At 39.4% G+C, this 22,710-nt stretch overlaps 1 protein-coding gene across 6 annotated transcripts in view; it reads left to right on the forward strand.

Moving 5' to 3' along the window:
- LOC126187647 (protein phosphatase 1B) overlaps positions 1-22,710 on the forward strand; it is a 253,308-nt gene that overhangs the window by 12,868 nt on the left and 217,730 nt on the right. For all 6 annotated transcript variants that reach the window (XM_049928851.1, XM_049928852.1, XM_049928849.1 and 3 more), the window contains one exon: positions 3,643-4,071. In XM_049928851.1, coding sequence (XP_049784808.1) covers positions 3,679-4,071 — 393 coding nt within the window. In that variant the 5' untranslated portion in view covers positions 3,643-3,678. The remainder of the gene's footprint in view (positions 1-3,642; positions 4,072-22,710) is intronic.

Below are 22,710 nucleotides of genomic sequence, written 5' to 3' on the forward strand. Positions count from 1 at the left end.
GTCACATTTCTATCATCACAAATGGTAACAGTTTCAAGTATAGTGTAGTAAAAGTCACCGTAGACAAAAACATAATGAATAACAACAGCAGTTTGAATCTGAATACAGAGTGGAACCCAACCATCACGAGATTAAAGTAGGCATGCAGACACAAGGCATAATAGTGCCTTATATGATGATGGATGAAGAACCGATGACATCATAGCCTGTATCACTGCTATATAAGGTAACCAGAAACCACATTTCAGTCAGTTACTACTTGAAATTTCTCATTTTCTACTCCTTTAGCTCATCACTTTGTTTGAGTATTTGGATGTAACAACAAGAAATGATGTGAAGTAGGATGAATATGTGAAACTGGTGATACGGAAGACAAATGGAAACTTATATTGACTCTGGGAAAGTGTAACATCTGTAAAGGAAACCACATAGGAGTGCCAGAGCAACTAGTTTGATGAACTTGGACCAATTACCATATATGAAACAGGAGACATTGAACACACTTTCTTCTTCGTACCTTCCTATCCCATCCTTTCCCCTCTGTTCTTTTTCTTTTCTATTCTTATTTCATACCTCTCATGATTTATTTATTTGCCTCCTTGGCTCTTTTTGCTCTGTTTCCTTTTATTTGTAGAACTTTGCCTGCCAAAACTCATAGTGTTGTCCTCTTAAACCACTTGCTTCACCTCCCCTGTTGAGTTTACCGTGTACACCAGTTACACTGCACATCACAGTATCATGAAAGTCTAAATGTCTCTCTGGCTTTATATTCAGATATATTGCTCTAAATGACTAAAATAGCTTTATAGATTAGTCAGACTATGTGGATGTTGTTAGCACTCTACAAAAGGAGAAGGGCTCTCTTTCTGATTTGTGGTAATGCAATACCAGACACTGTCTGCTGTACTTCAACGTGTGGAGAAACAAGCTGAATGCTTCTATTGCCACTATCTCGTGAAAGATCTTTTTCTAGGAACTTGTTTCTTATCTTTTTTTGGCCCGATATCTAATAATCACAATAAAAGCCAGTAGAGTCTGTAATTTTATCGTCTTGCGGATGTTGATGTAGACATAGGAAACGTGACCAACAGTATGACCACTTTAATGTGATGTTATTGGCAATTTTTTTTCTAACAGGTTAAGCTACAGATCAGACTGTCACCACAACCAGGTTTCTTTATTGTCACATTCGTTGGCTTTGCCACTCGCAACCAAACTGTTACCTTCCAACCTAACCTGTAACTCAGGCTAAGCCCGGGTCAGTCTGTCACCACAACCAGTTTATTTTATTTTATTTATTTATTTATTTTTTTCATGTCTTGTTTGCTTCGTATTCATTGGCTTTGGCAGCTAATAACTAAACTGTGAATATATGCACTAAAAAGTAAAATGACAGCAGCCATTAACAGTACACTGAGGTGACAAAAATCATGGGACCTCCGAACATTGTATTGGACCTCCTTTTGCCCATGGGGTGCAGCAGCTTGACATGGCATGGACTCGACAAGTCATTGGAAGTTGCTTGCAGACATATTGAGCCATGCTGCCTGCCTCTATAGCCATCCATAATTGCGAAAGTGCTGCCAGCGCAGGATTTTGTGCACGGACAGACCTCTCGATTATGTCCTATAAATGTTTTGATGTGATTCATGCCAGGCAATCTGGGTGGCCATATCATTTGCTTGAACTGTCCAGAGTGTTCTTCAAACTAGTTGTGACCCATTGTGGCCCGGTAACGTGGTGCATTGTCATCCATAAAAATTCCGTCATTGTTTGGGATCATGAAGTCCGTGAATGGCTGCAAATGGTCTCAAAGTAGCTGAACATAACCATTTTTGGTTGAACAAGAGGACTCAGTCCACTCCACATAAACACAGCCCACACCGTTATGGAGCGACCATCAGCTTGCACAGTGCTTTTTTGACAACTTGGGTCCATAGGTTCATGGAGTATGCACCACACTTGAACCCTACCATCATCTCTTACAGCCTGAAATCAGGACTCATCTGATCGGCCCATGGTTTTCCAGTTGTCTTGGGTCCAACCAATGTGGAGAAGGAATTTATTCTGCTGTTAGCAAAGGCACTCGCTTCAGTCGTCTGCTGCTGTAGCCCATTAACACCAAATTTTGTCACACTGCACTAACAGATATGTTTGTCGTGCATCCCAGATTGATTTCTGTGGTTGCTTCACACAGTGTTCCTTGTCTGTTAACATAGAAACTCTACTTAAATGCTGCTGCTCTTGGTCATTAAGTGAAGTCTGTTGGCCGCTGCATTGCCTTTGGTGAGAGATATTACCTGAAATTTGGCACTGTCAGCACATTTTTGACACTGTGGATCTTGGTATTTTAAATTTCCTTATGATTTCCGAAATGGAATGTCCCACGCATCTACTCCAACTACCATTCCCCATTCAGTGTCTGTTAATTCCTCTCAAGCAGCCATAATCACATTGGAAACCTATTCGCATGGATCACCTGACTACAAATAACAGCTCCACCAATGTGCTGCTGCCCCTTTTATACCTTTTGTAAGTGATACTAGTGCCATCTGCATATGTGCAATTCGCTGTCCCATGACTTTTGTCACTTCTGTGTACGTCATTGGCCAAAGCCAATGACTTGTATGGAACATTCCTCTTGATGCGACATAGTGACTGTGTTTGACTCTTTGGAAATAGTGCTCAAGTTATAATATTGAAATTTATTTGTGTATCACATATATGTTTAGTGACTAGTTGTTAAATGGCATCAAGATGTGAACATCTGTTATTCACTTCTTTGGGGCGGGGGGGGGGGGGGGGGGGGGGACGTTTCACTTTATGCAGTACTGCTTTTAAGGACTCCATAAATTCTTCAAATATCAGTATTTCCTGATAGATGTAACAATGAGAACTATGTTATGTAGAATGTTTACACTGAAAGAGGGCAAAATATTGGATTTTTGTATCATGTATACATTTTGAAACACTGTTTTCATCACCAAGACAATGATGGTATTTCATGAAAATCTTCTTTTGTTTCAATGTCCATTTAGCAATATGTACTCCAAAAGCTATTTTTCTGTTGCACAATCCCTGTATAGACTATTTTTTTCTAAGGGTTGTCCAGCAGTTTTATTCTTATTGTTTTTCAAGTAAAGCTGGAACATGCAGATAGACGTTTATACTGTATGATTTGTATGAGACATCTGAAATTTGTGGTTCTTGATTGAATTGGATCTTATCAAAGCAAGATGTAGCGGTAAAACTAACACCAATAAACACACTAGAAGGAAAGGAAAGAAATGCCCTTTTGCTATATTGAGTGTATTGTACTATCTGCCAATGTGGAAGAAAGAAGAAGAAAAAATGTTGCTTTGAAACAATAGTATCATTAAAGTTTTGTTACTGTGTTGCAGATTTTCACACAGTTTAGTAGAGTAATGAATGACGTTAAATATATTGATGTCCTTGCAAAGAGCTGTGTTGGATAATAGACTTGTTCCCCACTGCCTTCAGAGATATAGAAGTTAGTTAAAAACCTGTAAGATTGTGATACTATATTTATTGTATTTTTTTAGTATATCAATAGTGAAGAACCAAAATCTCTATGTTATCTCAACTGGTATTTAAAGACTTTAATATTTCAATTGCTTTCAGATGAAGGATCGTCATAGGTAAGACGAATCTGACAGGATGGGGTCATTTCTCGACAAACCGAAGACTGAAAAACACAATGAACATGGCTGTGGGAATGGGCTGCGTTACGGTGTGGCGAGCATGCAAGGTTGGCGTGTCGAAATGGAGGATGCCCACTGTGCCGTCACAGGTTTGGGTGAAGGACTGGAAGATTGGTCATTCTTTGCCGTATTTGACGGACACGCAGGGGAGAGAGTGTCGGCACATTGTGCAGATCACCTACTTGAGTGTATAGTGGGTGCAGAAGAGTTCAGAAGTGATGATGTAATAGAAGCAATACGTGCTGGTTTCCTTAGTCTGGATGCCCGCATGAGAGCCCTTCCTGAGTTAGCTAGTGGTGAAGACAAATCTGGTTCAACAGCTGTTTGTGCACTTATATCCCCACACACGGTAAGTTATTGTCAGGTTATAAGTTTCTAGGTTGCCTTGTCCATTAGAAATGACATAAATGTAAATCATTTTTAGAATTTCTGTGAAACAGAAAGTCTATAAAGTTCCTCTGATATGGCAACAAAGTAACATATGCTACAGTGGGGTGCCAAATTATTATACTTACTGAATGGACAAGGCAGTTATATCATGCAACTTTATCCTGTCATTTTTAATGAACTTAAATTTTGTTCATCACTTGTATCACATTTCTGTGAACTTACTAACCTATTTGGAAGTTAAAATAAGTTTTTAAAACATAAAAATCATGAAGATAAACGAAGTGTTTAGTGTTCAGTATGTCCTCATCTACCGTATTTACTCGAATCTAAGCCGCACTCGAATCTAAGCCGCACCTTAAAAATGAGACTCGAAATAAAGGAAAAAAAATTTCCCGAATCTAAGCCGCACCCGAAATTTGAGACTCGAAATTCAAGGGGAGATAAAAGTTTTAGGCCGCACCTCCAAATCGAAACAATGTTGGTCCATTATAATACGAGACACAATTTAGGTCGAATGAATGACGATAGAGCTACAGTAGTTTGGTTCGAGTCGTAAGCTTAGCAGTTACATTGCTATGCATCAGGCGCTCCGTCCGTATTTATACGGGTGCCCTTCCTTTTTCACGTGCTTCGTCTGGTTTGAATTGATTGCTTATTTTTCTTTGATCTGATAAGTGCCGTTATGTGTTTACGTCACTCTAAGCTGAAAATGCATTACTGTACTGTGTCTTGCATTGTTTGTCGCATTCTGATAATGAGTGTTTACGGCCTGTCGCCGCTCGCGGCGTGGCTTGCTATTGTGCGAGGTTACTTACACTGCTGCTTTATTTGATAATGATCAACAAGAACCAAATAATAGACTGCATATGATGGGAGATGTTCTGAACGAGAGTTTAGCGAACATTTTTCACCATTTGAAAATCTTTGCAGACGCCTCTTTAGTACCATTATATTCTGCACAGAAATTAGAATCATCTTAGATTTAAAAATCTAGTCAATTGCCGTGCTTCATTTCTGACTGTATCACTATTAGGCATAAGAATAATACGAATATGACGAACATGACATGATATGTGTATTCTTCCGCGTTTGCTGTTGTCTCACTGTAGTTTCGTAGTTTATTAGGCAGACAGGATTTAAATGAGACAGCAGCAAACACGAAAGAATACGTGGCAAAATGTTTATATTCGTATTATTCTTATTGTGAAGAGAATACTGCATGTGATTCACAATTCATAAAAGTTCCTAGTAGCAACCATCTCTTCTCACAGGTAGGAAAAAATTCAGGACGTAGAGTTTCCCATATTGACAAACATCTCAAACAGTCTTGCCAGTCGGATTTTCGTAGTACATTGAAATGCTGCTAGACGATGAACAATACAAAATTTCTATTTACTTCGTTGGATAATGTATGAAAGTGCAGTGGTCGAAACTCGGGGCGGAGAAAAAAGCTCGTTTTCCACCTTTTTTTAAAATTTATTTACTGACGAAGAGGTTTTGGCGCCAGTGTTTATCTTTGTGCCTGCAAAACATGCCTCTTGTAGCGCTACGTATATTCGATGGCAGAAGTTAGTTGTGGCGGCACCTACCAACATTTTTCAGAACTTCCGTGTACTTTGCACTCGATTCTAAGCCGCAGGCGGTTTTTTGGATTACAAAAACCGGAAAAAAAGTGCGGCTTAGATTTGAGTAAATACTGTAGCTGTAATCAAATCTTTAATTCTCCTTGGCATACTAATAATACATTTCTTAGATATATTCTCCAAATCAGGTGTCCTGTGCATGTTTTGTCAAGTTTTTCCTCCAGTGTGTTTCTGGGTGTATCGCCCTTTGCAGATTCCCGCTAGACCTTTGCAGACATTTTCAGTTGGGTTGAGGCCTGGCGAGTTCCCCGACCAATCCAAACCCTGAATTACGGTCTCATTTACATATTTAGTCACAGATTTTCTCTTGCGGCATAGTGCAGAATCGTGGATAAAGGTGTAATTGTTGTCTGGCTCTAGGGAAGAAGTCGAAATTCCAGTACTGACCTGTACTGATCTTGACACATCGCCCATTTCTCAATATAAAGGCGTCCATTTCCTTTGCTACTTTTACAGACCAAACCATTACTGATGAAAGATGCTTGACTTGTTGAAGTATGCAATCTCTGTGGAATTCTTCATAGCTCCTGTATCTCTCAAATTCAGTTTTGTCTTGCAGAATTTGGATACATGTTTCATCAGAGGAGCAAACCTGAAAAGAAATCGTGTCACATTTGGAAGTCTCTCTTATTATAAAAGGAGGGGTTGCGTGATATTGTAGATTAGTAACCTTATTCCAGTCATCCGCAGTCCAGTGTTTGCACATTTGGCCCATTCTAGTTGTTTTTGTTTCATTACTGTGTTAAGTTTCTGCTTCTTGTTGGAATGATGGCATCACAGCCCCTTTTCATTGAACCTTCACCGCAGAGTACGGGTAGATACAGGCACTACACCATCCTCCAACATGTTTTTAATCACCCATATTAGTTTTCTTCAGTTTTCCGCTACCATTTGTCTTATTACTCTTGTCTGTTCTAGGGAATGTAATACGTTTTCGACTTCATTTACCTTTCTGTTGTGTTTTGAAGCTTACATTATTTTTCATTTTTCATTTTTTTTCTTTTTCTTTTTTTCTTTTTTTGAACTGTGGATTGTGAAATCCCTTCCGCATGAGCAATGTATCACTGGTTTTATTGACAGTGTGACAAAATATTCAATTTTCTGGCCTTATTCCACAGAGCAAGATCAATACCTTTACTCATATCTTAAAACATTCACAGAGAAACCTTATTCAGAATTAAAGAACTCACTAAGGTTTACAACATGGACTCCATTGCATAATAATGTAATGAATTGCCGAAAGCTTGATAATAATTGAAAAAGTTACCTATCTTAGGGATATAAGACATCTACATCTGTACACTGCAAACCACTGTGAATTGCATAGTAGAGGTTATGTGCCATTGTAAAATTTTTAGAGTTTCTTCCTGCTCTGTTCACATATGGAGCACAGGAAGAATGCCTCTTTACACGCCTTTGTGCAAGCTGTAATTAATCTCATCTTGTCCTCACAATCCCTATGTGAGTAGGAGATTGTAGTATATTCCTAGATGGATAATTTAAAGCTGCTTCTTGAAACTTTGTAAGTAGGCTTTCTCGGGATGGCTTTTGTCTATCTTTTGAAGTCTGTTACTCCAGTTTCTTCAGCGTAACTGGGTCAAACAAACCTGTGGCCTGTGGTGCTGCCCTTCTCTGTGTACGTTCAGTATCTCCTTTTACATGGAGAGGTCCCCTGTGGAGGGACTGACTTTTTGAAACAGTCCAATATGGTAATGTAGGTTAAGGTGCAATGAATTGCACCGTACAACCTTTCACCCTGGTGGGCCCTCGTTTGCGAGTAATCGACAAAAAAATATTTAGGAATTTCATGTGCTGCTCCATAGCCTTAAAAATGGTGCCAATTTATAGACTGGTTGCTTAGTGTAATGCTTAAGGTACTGACCTCACAAGCAAGAGGTTTTCGGTTTGAATCTTGACAGATACATTGATTTTTTTGTCTTCAAATTGTTATCAAAATGATTTTGATTATTATTTTTATTCGGTTAATTGGTTTACTTGCAGTTTCTTTTATATGTATTCATTTTATCATTTTAATCAACTTCAGTTGATCATATTTTTTCTTCCTATCATTCTTCTTCCACAAGGAATCTTTGTGCATGCAAATTTTATTACATTTATTTATTTAGCATAATGTTTAAGCATTTGAATATGCCAATATGTTGGTTAGAAAACAAAAGATGAAATATCTACTTATATTGATTGAGCAGTTGTGTCAAGAAGGTAGTTTTCATTGCAAGATGTACTTGTGTTTGGATGGCAGTCTTTATGTAAACATATGAAACGTGATTTCTTATTAAGCTATGGACAAAATAACATGGATAATGATTTAAACGAAAGCTGAGTTAAGTAAAACGAAATTCAAGCAAAATGAGAAATAGAAACAATGAATCCAATGACATGGGCGAAAATGAGAGATGACAAAATGGAACAATTAAAGGAAGTTCATACATAACAGTAATCAAAATCACATGAACAGGGGGGCCACGCGGAAGAAGACTGATAGGAAGGGTAATGATGCATTTCATATGATGACTAATATGTTGTGGCACATGAATGGAAAAAAAATACATTTAAACCAATTAACTCAATGAAAATAATGATAAAAGTAATTTCGATATAGATTTAAAAATGAAAAAACTTTCGATGTACCTGATGAGGTTCGAATTGAAAACCTTTTGGATGTGAGATTAGCACCTTATCCATTATTCTAAGCAAGCAGTCCTTAAATTGTTAAGCTATAGAGCAGCATACAAAATTCTGTATTTTTTTGATAGTTATTCACAAACGACAGCCCACCAGGGTGAATGGCTGCAGGTTGTGAACACTTGGAACTTAACCTAATTCACTGTATAAACTGTTTGTGAAAGTTGACATCACTGCCAGTGACTTCTCCTTATTAGTGCTGTTTAGTATGGATCTGATGCACTTGAGCAGTACTCAAGAAGAGTTGCACGAGTAATTTGTGAGCAATCTCCTTTGCAGACTGATTGCATTTTCCCAGAATTCTACCAATGAACTGAAGTCTGCCAACTGCTTTACCCATGACTGGGCCTATGTGAGCATTATGAATTATTTAGGAATAAAGGAGACGACTGACCAAAAGGCAGAAGTGCTGCACCATCGATAGGTACACAAACAAAAGGTATAGAACTTTGCTAGCTTTCAGAATGAACTTTCTTTTTCAACCTTGTAGGGAATACATGAATACATGTGCGCGTCCACACACACACACACACACACACACACACACACACACACACACACACACACACAAAAAAAAAACCCTGTCTCCCTACGTTGTGCTCAGTCAACAATATGTGAGCATTCCATTTCATATCATTACAAAGTGATACACCAGGCTATTTGTATGAGTTGGCAGATCCCAGCTGTGACTCACTGATATTGTAGTCATAGGATGCTATATTTTTTCGTATCGTGAAGTCCACAAATTTACATTTCTGAACATTTGTAGCAAGTTTAAAACTTACACTATGTTGAAATCTTATTAGGGTCAGACTGAATATTTTTGCAGCTTCTTTCAGACTGTACTTCATTATAGATAACAGCATCATCTGCAAAAAGTGTGAGGCTACTGACAGCCAGAAATATTTAATATCTCAGGAACTACTAAAATGACTGTTCGAATACATTATTTAATGGGCATACATTGTCGTCAAACAAACAATATAAGCTTGTGTATTATTCTACATTGCTGTATAGAAACAATACAGCTTGTAAATTTTTGTGTAGCTTAGAGTAGGCCTACTTCAAAACTTAATGAACTACATGGTGAGCGTATTAATTTGGCATCCAACTGGAAAATTATTCTTGAAGACTAACCTTTCCAATCACATATGATGATCCATAGATAGAAGTGTGAAATCGTCATTATTATTGTGCACATAAGACAGGGATGGAACAATTTTTGTGCAGAGAAAAACACGAAATGCACTGTGACATCATTGATTTGCTCTCCATCTGCCATGCTCCCTTTATTCCAGTCTAAATGTTTTCTTTACCTCTTCTGCCACATACCAATATGGAAGTGTGCTCATATTGGGAAAATAGTTACTGCTTCTGATATGTTTGTGAAAAACTGATACAGAAACCAATGACAGTGACATGTTTTGTGTATAACACTGTATGAGTTTTATTTCGCACTGTCAGAATTAAAGTTTTGGTTGCTGCTGTTCAGCTTCTCAAACACCACACTACTCGATGTGATATTTATTGAGGGGTCCGTGTTTATGTATACTGGAATTAGGGGGAGAGAACATAATTATTGTCAGGAGTAATAGTTCATCAATTCAGGCAGTAAAATTTCTATATGCTATACATTATTCATATTCCAAGTGAAATAAAACACCAGTCAAGTGATAAAATTCAGTACGCCATGTGTTATCAATGCCCAATGAAAATAACAAATGCTATGCGTTAATGTTGCTGTAGATGGTGAATATTTTGGTTGGATTGTCTCCTTGGGCATGGTTTGTAATAAGTCTGAATATGACTTACATTTTCATATCAATATTACTGAAACATGAATTTAACAATTCATAATTTCCAAATACTAATGAAAGGTGTATGCAGGAGAATGGAATCCAACCTGGCGGTATATCACTTTGGATTTCAAAGAGATGTAGGAACATGTGAAGCAGTGCTGGCCTAATCAGAGCAAACTCCCTCTTACCACACTGCCTGTCTACAGAAATGTTCTGTTTTTCTATAAAAGCAAAGTGGACACAATTGTCATAGGACTTGCTGATCAAATGTGATTTTGTGAAAGCCATGCTCATACCCTATAATGGACCAGAATTGTGTACTTGACTCATTTCAGAATAAGAAAATGATGAAGAATGCATAACGCAAAGCCAAAATAAGTACACAAAACATTTGGCAATGGCAACCACTCAAGTGCTTGCAAATGTTGGCAGTGTCATAAATGTGGTAGTTCAGGTCTGACCTCGAGTCGTATCTCAGCAACCATAGTTCCAAAGACCCTACCTCCCCCTCCCACCACTACCACCACCATCACCACTCTGTTACTATTATGATACAATTTTTGTGTGAAAATATCATAGGTATATAGAGTCACTGAACCCTCAAAAATAGAACTTACTTCACATTTATTATCACTGTTTGGCACAGCTCATGATCTCATAATCTTCCAAATATGTATAACCTTGCAGCTGTTTGTTCAGAGGTCCAGTAAGAGAAAATCTGATTCCATCAATTACAGGCTGTAAGGTGGATGTTTCAGTGTCTCAAATTTGAAATCCTGCTGTGTGCCATTTGTGATGCAACAATACTCCTTATGAGAGAAATCCTCAATGTTGCACTCATATTGCAGGTCTTAACTGCCTAATCAACATGTCAGTTTGGCTGTTCACCTAGAAATTCGGAAGTATGCAGCAGTAAAGAACCCTTAACACCCAAAATGATTATTAGCACGTACTTGGGACTGTAACTTAAACCACCGTATAGATAGTTTCAAAAATTTGATTACCCCCCTGAGGACCTCTTCGTATTTCCACGGTTTATTGACTTACTTGGCTGACTATAAAACAGGGGTTGTTCCCAAATTAATCATTCAAAAAATACAGGCTGGTCTTACATTTGCATATTAAGCATAGGTTGCAGACTTCAGTGGTTTTACATTGTTTGATGGCTTTATAAAGGGATCACAGTACATTTGCAGATGAAGCTTAGGTATTTGAGGTGCAGATTTAACTTGGAAATTTCAAAGGGACCTCCCTGTGAACTACAACCTTAATGTTAGGAAGGTGAGTTCAGTATAAAGATGCATGTGCTTGGGCTGCCACCAGAGCTAATAACTCATGAAAATGTCCTAAGCTACATTTATGCAAAGTAAAAACTAATTACAAAAACTTAAATAATTTTCCGACATTATTTGGCCTGCCATACATTGCGTGCAGCAGAGGCAGAGCAGAGGGGGCCTGCGTTTGTAAAGCACTCACCTCAAAGAGGCACCGCATAACAGGCGGACCCAGCATAGGTGCAGGGCAGTCCACTGTCACTCTGTCCAAGGAGCACAGTTTTCCTCTGCCTCTGTCACACGTGTTGTCTGTGTTCTCAGTGTGTATCAGCTGTTTCACCAGGCTGCACTCTGCCATTAATGAACGTTCAGTGGCAGGGTGCACGTCTGTGGTCACACTTCACCTTCATTGCTCGTATAAAAAGCATTTAACGATGGCATACCTGATTTGTTCACTTCAGGAAAACTTAGTGGTTTACATCAGTCATCTGGCCTAATCAGGAATAAGTTAAAGAAAGAAATATGGAACAACTGAATTACACAAATTTTATAACTTATTATTATATTTAAAAAGAAAGATGATGAGACTTACCCAACAAAAGCGCTGGCAGGTCGATAGACACACAAATAAACACAAACATACACACAAAACTCTAGCTTTCGCAACCAACGGTTGCCTCGTCAGGAAAGAGGGAAGGAGAAGGAAAGACAAAAGGATAAGGGTTTTAAGGGAGAGGGTAAGGAGTCATTCCAATCCCGGGAGCGGAAAGACTTACCCCATATGTATGGATGGATATGTGTGTGTGTGCGAGTGTATACCTGTCCTTTTTTCCCCCCTAAGGTAAGTCTTTCCGCTCCCGGGATTGGAATGACTCCTTACCCTCTCCCTTAAAACCCATATCCTTTTGTCTTTCCTTCTCCTTCCCTCTTTCCTGACGAGGCAACCGTTGGTTGCGAAAGCTAGAGTTTTGTGTGTATGTTTGTGTTTATTTGTGTGTCTATCGACCTGCCAGCGCTTTTGTTGGGTAAGTCTCATCATCTTTCTTTTTAAATATATTTTTCCCACGTGGAATGTTTCCCTCTATTATATTCATAACTTATTATTATATTTACTTGTTTCATATGGATCTTCACAATAAACTTTGAACATAGAGGACGTAATTTCTTCACCAATTTAGTGCTGCCTCACTTTAAAGCTGCCAATGAACAGAGCATTAATATTTCTTGAATTTTTATCTCATAAGTAAAGCTTCACTCTTGCCTTTGCCCCTAGATAAAGCAGGTGAGAGAAGCTGGTTGGTACTCATTGGCTCCACGACTTCTTCGGCAGGCTCACTTGCTGTAATGTTTAGAGTCCTCAAATAATCATGCAGCACACATATAGCTGTCACTATTGTCTTCCGTCCCCAGATTACAATCAAAGGGTCCTTAGAACACACGAAACCTGGTACTCAATATACCAAATCCACATTCCACAGTTTGATAAGGATGAGGCAGTCTGTAGTTAAAAACTTTATCATCAGTGAGTTTACATCTAGGGTAGAGTCACGTGAAGTATTTTAATAATGGAAATGCCTCTCCACCTATGAAAACATAACAAGTTCCATTCTGTTGTCTGGGAAGTGGTTTACCTTGCAGGATATGTAGAGTCTGTCAGTCAGCTTTTTTCATAATAAAAAAAAGTTTTCGTCACTAAATCTCACAATCGAAAGCTTATGTCTGTAGAAGTAATATATAGAAGTAATATATGATATAGCCATTAAGACTGCAAAGCAGTGATGTTTATACTTTAAATAAGAGAGGAAATAGATACCGGAGGTTTTCTCACTGTAACATGTTCTCCGTCAACAACTCTGAAATGGTCATTTCCTGTCACACTCAGACTGCTGTGCTGCATAAGTGCTACTTGCTAAATTAGGACCAATGCAGAATTGTATGAACTGTGTAAGAATCTACCAAACACCATAGATGTAAACGCACAAAGAAGATGTAAATGCACAAATATTATAGTAGTTGCAACATGTGCAGCAAATAGAATAACAGTGAGTACCAAATAAGGTGCTATCTGCGAAGCCAGAGGGTAGCCGCACACTGGGAAGACCGAGAATGTGATGGCTAGAGTGTAGAGATGGATCTGAGCACATTAGGCATGTGGAGCTCGAGAAGGCTGGTGAAATTCAGAGATGATTGGAGGAGACAGGTGTCAACAAGACTGAGACCTTTCGTGGGCTGTTGCATCAAAAGAAGAAGAAGAATAACAATTTCAAAAGGAAGGTAGGAGGGGGAAGGGTGTAGTTTGGTGAGCACTAGGGCATGGTGAGGGGAGCAGCGAGGAGGTGACAAATTTCAGTGTATTGGAATGCATCCTGTATCCCATGCTTTTTTAATGAATATCTGCTATGCTCAAGACTACAGTTAATCCGTAGTCCAAATTAATTGAAATTGAATTGGCATTACAAGTGGACAGGTTCTCAACAGTGATATGTATTTATAAAGTAGACAAATGTTTGCAGAGAACACTGTAAATGCGGTACAACAAATGAAACATGATGTTAAACATTGGCGCTATGGCTGATACTGCTACACGCCACTGTTAATTTTATTGGTTGGTACCAAATGACCCAAGCTTACTGTCAGACCAAAGTATTCGGCTTCGGCAATATGGAGGTGAGAAAAGCAATGGTCCCATAACACTCCCCTGTGGCATGCCAGAGGTTACTTTAACTTCTGTAGACGTCTCTCCGTTGATAACAACATGCTGTGTTCTGTTTGCTAAAATATCTTCAATCCAGCCACACAGCTGGTCTGATATTTCGTAGGCTCTTACTTTGTTTATCAGGCGACAGTGCAGAACTGTATCGAACGCCTTCCGGAAGTCAAGAAAAATAGCATCTACCTGGGAGCCTGTATCTAATATTTTCTGGGTCTCATGAACAAATAAAGCGAGTTGGGTCTCACACGATTGCTGTTTCCGGAATCCATGTTGATTCCTACATAGTAGATTCTGAGTTTCCAAAAACGACATGATACTCGAGCAAAAAACATGTTCTAAAATTCTACAACAGATCGATGTCAGAGATATAGGTCTATAGTTTTGCGCATCTGCTCGACGACCCTTCTTGAAGACTGGGACTACCTGTGCTCTTTTCCAATCATTTGGAACCTTCCGTTCCTCTAGAGACTTGCGGTACACGGCTGTTAGAAGGGGGGCAAGTTCTTTCGCATACTCTGTGTAGAATCGAATTGGTATCCCATCTGATCCAGTGGACTTTCCTCTGTTGAGTGATTCCAATTGCTTTTCTATTCCTTGGACACTTATTTCGATGTCAACCATTTTTTCGTTTGTGCGAGGATTTAGAGAAGGAACTGCAGTGCTGTCTTCCTCTGTGAAACAGCTTTGGAAAAAGGTGTTTAGTATTTCAGCTTTACGCTTGTCATCCTCTGTTTCAATGCCATCATCATCCCGGAGTGTCTGGACATGCTGTTTCGAGCCACTTACTGATTTAACGTAAGACCAGAACTTCCTAGGATTTTCTGTCAAGTCGGTACCTAGTATTTTACTTTCGAATTCACTGAACGCTTCACGCATAGCCCTCCTTACGCTAACTTTGACATCGTTTAGCTTCTGTTTGTCTGAGAGGTTTTGGCTGCATTTAAACTTGGAGTGAAGCTCTCTTTGCTTTCACAGTAGTTTCCTAACTTTGTTGTTGTACCATGGTAGGTTTTTCCCGTCCCTCACAGTTTTACTTGGCACGTACCTGTCTAAAACGCATTTTACGATCGCCTTGAACTTTTTCCATAAACACTCAACTGGTAGCAGTTACTTCTGTAAAATATCTGGGAGTATGCGTGCGGAACGATTTGAAGTGGAATGATCATATAAAATTAATTGTTGGTAAGGCGGGTACCAGGTTGAGATTCATTGGGAGAGTCCTTAGAAAATGTAGTCCATCAACAAAGGAGGTGGCTTACAAAACACTCGTTCGACCTATACTTGAGTATTGCACATCAGTGTGGGATCCATACCAGATCGGGTTGATGGAGGAGATAGAGAAGATACAAAGAAGACCGGCGCGTTTCGTCACAGGGTTATTTGGTAACCGTGGTAGCGTTACGGAGATGTTTAGCAAACTCAAGTGGCAGACTCTGCAAGAGAGGCGCTCTGCATCACGGTGTAGCTTGCTGTCCAGGTTTCGAGAGGGTGCATTTCTGGATGAGGTATGGAATATATTGCTTCCCCCTACTTTACCTCCCGAGGAGATCACGAATGTAAAATTAGAGAGATTCGAGCGCGCACGGAGGCTTTCAGACAGTCGCTCTTCCCACGAATCATACGCGACTGGAACAGAAAAGGGAGGTAATGACAGTGGCACGTAAGGTGCCCTCCGCCACACACCGTTGGGTGGCTTGCGGAGTATAAATGTAGATGTAGATTTAAATCTGGTTCTTCAAACTTTGTTAATAGACTTTCTCAGAATAGTTTGTCTGTCTTCAAAAGTCCACCAGCTCATTCCTTCAGTATCTCTGTGACTCTCCCCCATGGATTAAACAAACCTCTGACTATTCATGCTGTCTTTCTCTGTATACATTCAATATCTCCTTTTAGTCCTATCTGGTAAGGGTCTCACAAACTTGAACAATATTCTAGGATGGGTCGCACAAGTGATTTGCAAGCCATCTCTCTTGTAGAGTGATTGCACTTCCCCAGTATCATACCAATAAAGTTAAGCCTACCACCTGCTTCAACCATGACTGAACCTATGTGATCATTCCATTTCATACCCCTACAAAGTGTTACACCCAGGTATTTATTTATATGATTGACCGATTCTAACAGTGACTCATCGGTTTAATAGTCATAGGATACTATGTTTTTTCATTTTGTGAAATGCAAAATTTTACATTTTTGAACATTTAGAGCAAGTTGCCAATCTCTGCACTGTGTTGAAATCATACCAAGATCTGACTGAATATTTATGCAGCTTCTCTCAGAAAGTACGTCATTATAGATAACTTAATCATCTGCAAAAAGTCTGATTTTTACTATTAATATTGTCTGCAAGGTGATTAATGTACAATGTGAACAGCAATTGTCCCACCACATTTCCCTGAGGCACACATGAAAGCTACTTATACATTGATGATGACTCTCCATCCAAGACAACATGCTGTGTTCTCCCTACCAAAAATTCCTCAATCCAGTCACAAATTTCACTTGGTACCACATACGATGTTACTTTTGACAGTAAGCATAGGTGTGGTACTGAGTAAAATGGTTTTTGGAAATCAAGAAACACCGCATCTACCTGGTTGCCTTGATTCAAAGCTTTCAGTGTCATGTGAGAAAAGCACGAGTTGGGTTTTACATGATCGATGTTTTCAAAATCAATGCTGGTTGGCTTTGAGGAGGTCATCCTGTTCAAGATATCTCATTATGTTGAGTTCAGAATATGTTCTAAGATTCTGAAACAGATCAGTGTTAAGGATATTGGATGGTAGTTTCATGGATCACTTTTACCACCCTTCTTGTAGATGGGTGAGACCTATGCCTTTTTCCAAGAATTGGGCACGGTTTTTTGTTCAAGGAATCTACGATAGGTTATACAGTATAAGCCCGCCTTTATGTTCCCTGAATTAATATTTTCCTGCCATTTATGACTTTTTTTGTCGGTACTGTCTAATTTCCTATGCCCACAATGTTAATTTGCACCTGATTTTGTGTCAACATAATTATAATTTTCCTGCAATTTACACATTACGAAAAAATGTTTGTGAAGAGAAAATGATGCCGGCATGATGTTGGCCATCCAGTAGTGTTTACAAATATTACGTGGTTAAGTTTCTTGACACCAGGGCACTCTACACAGCAGATTTGAACTGGTAAACGTGTAAAAGTTGGAACAATTCGTGCCGCACCTCCCACCACTACCAAGATTTACTTGGTGTAGTGGCTGATGGGAATAGCTAGGTTCGTTTGAATCATGACCAATCACAACCATTTCCAAACTGTCTCTACTGCGCAAATGCAGTTTCGTGATTGTTGTGATCATCGTTACACATTTGTTCAACCGTATTTAGCGTGTTTTAGCTTATGGCCACTTGGAGCTCTAATTGACACAGTCATTTACTTTGCGTTGCTCAAATGTTTCTAGTTTAAACACAGCGCCGGTTACATATTTTATTCATGCTGAGCAAAATGTGATTTGAGAATTTATTCTCACCATCAAGTGCAGTATTTCCGTATGTATTTTTTGTGATGTTACACAAACAAACTGTGTGTGTGTGTGTGTGTGTGTGTGTGTGTGTGTGTGTGGTGGTTTCTACATAACTGATGAGGTACAGTATCTGATAACCTCGAAAATAAGACTACAGTGCAAGAGACAAAGAATAATACATATTCCAACATCACACAAAATACTTATTTATATAATAGAGGGAAACATTCCACGTGGGAAAAATATATCTAAAAAGAAAGATGATGAGACTTACCAAACAAAAGCGCTGGCAGGTCGATAGACGCACAAACAAACACAAACATACACACAAAATTCAAGCTTTCGCAACCAACGGTTGCCTCATCAGGAAAGAGGGAAGGAGAGGGAAAGACGAAAGGATGTGGGTTTTAAGGGAGAGGGTGAGGAGTCATTCCAATCCCGGGAGCGGAAAGACTTACCTTAGGGGGAAAAAAGGACAGGTATACACTCGCGCACACACACACATATCCATCCGCATATACACAGACACAAGCATACATTTGTAATGTCTGCTTGTGTCTGTGTATATGCGGATGGATGTGTGTGTGTGTGTGTGTGTGTGTGTGTGTGTGTGTGTGTGTGTGTGTGCGCGCGCGAGTGTATACCTGTCCTTTCGATATACACTTAAATTCACACCCCTCTTCCCCCCTCTTCCCCCCAAATCTCACTGCTATCAATGTCAGGTTTCAATCAGATTTCTGTACCTAGTGTAAAGTGAGATTCACTGCTTTTCATGAATTCATCAAACTCTGGCACTTTGTTGCGAATGCTTCAAGAATTTACCATAAGGATTTTAATACTCTCACCTGTGGGAGAGGCATTTCTTTTGATCTTACACTGATACTTCTGGGTTTCTGACATGTATCATTATCTGGATTGAATGGAGAGTTGCCTAATCTAAAAAACCCTTGTGTGCACCCCACACACGGTCAGCTATCTGAGTAGCATCCTCTGATGTGTAGTGCACACCTGACCTATTAAGGGAGGCCGTCCGGTCCTCAACCCTATCACACAAGTTGAAGCTGTCACAGCCTAGCTTGCCACAGAACCTTTGAAGTCGCTGGTTCTGTCCTTCCACTTGACTCGGAACCAAAGGGTCACAATCAGTTCTGGAGACAATAGTGCAAATTGTGAGTTTTGTTGAAACTCCACATGCAATGCTGGTGTTCTCGACCTTCTCTGCCCGTCTCTGGAATGATCCGAGAATAACCTCAGAGACCACGCAGCAGACATCATTTGTTCCAGTGTGTGCCACAGTATGCAGTTGGTTGCACCCTGTTCCCTCAATGGCTGCTGGCATAGCCTCTTCAACAAGTCGAATGAGGCCCCATGCGTACACACATGCGCACCTGGTGTCCTTTCCCATCCCTTGCTGCCATTTCCCTAAAGGGCACCATCATTTGCGGTTCCTTTGAACTGCCAACGAGTAATAGACCCCCTACTCTTCTGCGTTTGCTGCCTCCTGATTCCGGACAAAAGAGGTTTCCCCAAAACAGGTGAAGAGTGTCTCACTGGTTCAGTTTCAAAGACAGCACCTCAAAACATGTTGGTTAGGGGGATCAGTGCAACACACCAGTTCTACCTGGTCCCCGTCCATTCCTGTACAGGATTTCTAGATCTGCCATTGACACTCCACTCGCAGCCAAGTGGATGGGTAATGATTGATCCTGTACTTTCTGCAGAGGAGACAGTACTTGAGGTACCTCTGGTACAGCCATCACAGGTACACGACTCTTGGGAGCTATTCCAACACACTGATTTGCGGCAGCTGCCGATCGTTTGACAGTAGTCAGGGCAATGTCAAGCTGCTTATGAAAATCGACCAGCTCATCCCATGTCCGAGAGCAGCATTTCGGCTGGTGCAGTGTATTACCAGATAGTGAACAAATGACTTTAAATTAAATCTGCTGATCATCTTTTAATCTGTTAAGCTAAAAATTGCTAATTATCTATGAGAATTGAAGCAGATACACAAAACTAGATTTCTGTTAAGGCAGCATAAAACATCTGTGGTAAAAATTACTAGTGTCCTAAAATGTTTTGATGTTAATTATAGTTGTTAGCAAACTCGAAAACAGAGTTAATTTACAATAAATGCAGGTAACATATAGGGCTATTCCTCTTTAAGGGAAAACCAGATGTAATACAATATGTTAGATAATCTGCTACAGGAACTAAATCACAAACCCCTATTTGTTACAAATTGTTGTGGTATTGTAAGTATCCACACGTTGTTCCATTTGAACTGCAGTGTATTAGCTACAACAAACTTCGTGAGGGAATAAGTATACTGTGAAACAATAGTAAAATTCATAACTTCTTAAACAGATATCTACAAGATGATAGTGCATGAGCACCACATGTTATTCATAGAGAACGTTCTTGGGCAATAAAGATGTTATGTCTTACAGATGAGTTAACCCCAGAGCATTATTCCATATGACATTATAGTATGAAAATACACAAATGTCAACTTGCTGATTTGTCTCTCCTCAAGATTCCCAGTGATTTGAAATGCAAGTATGACTGGATAAAATTGGTTCAGGATATCCAGAATTTCTTTTCCAGTTTAAATTCTCATCAACATGGCAACTTAAAATTTTTGAATTGCACCCTGTCTATTATTTCCTCACTACCTGTTACACTTATCATTGGTGTAGTACACATGGATGTGCAGAACTGATTATCTTATGTTTTTGAAATTGAAGTGAGACCATCTGCAGAAAACCATCCAATAATCCTTTTAACAACATTATCTACCATTTCTTCTGTCGCTGTAAGCATGGCTTGATTGATTACAGTATTAGTATCATTCTTAAGAAAGACCAAATTCTTCTTTTTGTATGTTGGAGAGAGGGTTGTTTGCTTGTACGGGTAACAGTAGTGGACCTTAGAGTGAGCCTTGTTTAACCCCATCAGTGATTTCTCTCCACTCAAAAGAATCTCCCCTAGTTACACTATTTAAATTACCAAGTGCACAAAAAGTTATGATACTCTTGACTACTGACTTAGATAATTAATAGAAAAGAGGTTGTGATGCTAAAAATGCATTTGAACCATGTCTTCTTGTTTACTATGTTTCTTCTTGTATTACCAAACTATGGACAATTAATAAATGATGTAAATTTGCAGTAGATAGTGTTTACATTTCTTTGACGGGTCTTAAGACAGACATACAATTTCTAATTTTCATTAGTCTGAAGTTATTCAAAATAAAAAAATCTCAGGAAGCTTTTCATAATATGAGTGTTGTGTTGTATTCGGTATTGTCTAGTAGTCACGTAAAAATGTAACATTTTAAAGTATGAAATTTTTCAGGACCCACACTTTTTGATATAGTCAATGAAAGATAATGGGAACCCATGAAACAGTAATTACCTAGTCTACCTGCTATTAGTGTCTGATCATTGGTGTGGGATGTGCCCCCTCCACCCACCGCACAAACGCGCGCACCCACTCTGTACAGAAAACGTAGAAATAACACAATCCTCTTTCACAAGTAACCTTACCAGAGTTGAGATGATGTAGTATACAGCAAGGTAATGACAGGACGAGATGGTTTCACATTAGATGGAAAAACAACTCACCTGTTGTAGCAACGTCATTGATCAGTATGGACCAAGAGCGACTTACGAACTGATTGTTCAACAAGTATACACTGGCAGGTCATTGCCTACACATACAGGAACCAGAATACAAACATTATTTTATTCCAAAGTCTCTGTACTCAAGAGACCAATGGATTCCAGAACAGCAGTAAGTCAGTTGCAGGTCAGCTCTCCATCATTGTTTTCTGGAGATGCTGGTGAGGGCCTGTGAAATGGCTGAAAATATCAATGGATTCACCAAATACGACATGTGGTATGATATGCTGCTTTTGACAAATGTGTGCTTTTACCTGGCTGGCACACCCCAATAGTTGCCAGAGAACAATAAAGAAAAGCTCAGTAGTTGGGTGAAGTTCATACCCAAACTTGGTGACAGTCACCAGCAATTCCACTTAGCAGAACAACAATTGAAGAGCAGGACCCAATGTTTTGGGGATACAGGCCACTTTACGAATCTGAATGTGACAGAAACTGACAATATCCCACTCTTGATAAAAGGAGTCGAAGATGACGTGTCAGGTTCTGGTAAAGATCATCAAAACAGAGGAATTCATCAAGTGATGCCAGCTCATCAGGGAAATGCGACAGAAAAGAGTTGGACAAAAGAGGTGTGAGTGAGTCCCGAATGTGATCCCTCTGGCAGTTGTGGAAGACCACCATAATATCGTCTGTCTCGGGTGCCAGGAAGTATTGGGAGAGGGGGAGGGGGGGAGACAGAGAGAGAGAGCGCAAGCGCAGTTTGTGGTGGTCAGAGACAGCAGCCATGAATGTTGACCCCCTAGTCAGGAGGTAATTGAGAATGTTCAAAAAGTAGTGTATCAACCTGTTGTGTCCACCTCTATTGCTTGCCAAATGTGCCATGAAAAATGGACGCAGTGAAATCGAACTTATGCTACAGCTGTCAAACAAAAATGCAGACAAAACCAACTCTTCCACAACATTTAATATTCTGCAGACCAACATATATTTTGCGGGAGGCAGACACACCAGAATGTTTCCACTGTAGACCCCCTGGACACATTGTACACTACTGCAGAGAAAGAATTTTGATCCAGCCGTTATTGTCTTGCAATTAAAAATTGTTAACTCCATTTCTAAATCTATACCTTGTGAAATTTCAGTAGCATTAATAACATGTGTATTCTCTTCTCAGAACATACATTAACTCATTTACATTCATACTTTGTTGGTTCACTATGTCATTACCAAACTTAGAACCAGAATGAATAATGATTAATTTAACATCTCTCTCCTTAAGAAGCTTCAGTTGTTTTCTTCCTATGCTCAGGAACTCAAAAGCACACCCAACACAGGCTG

This window comes from Schistocerca cancellata, chromosome 5 (genome assembly GCF_023864275.1).
Source record: "Schistocerca cancellata isolate TAMUIC-IGC-003103 chromosome 5, iqSchCanc2.1, whole genome shotgun sequence".
NCBI lineage: Eukaryota > Metazoa > Arthropoda > Insecta > Orthoptera > Acrididae > Schistocerca > Schistocerca cancellata.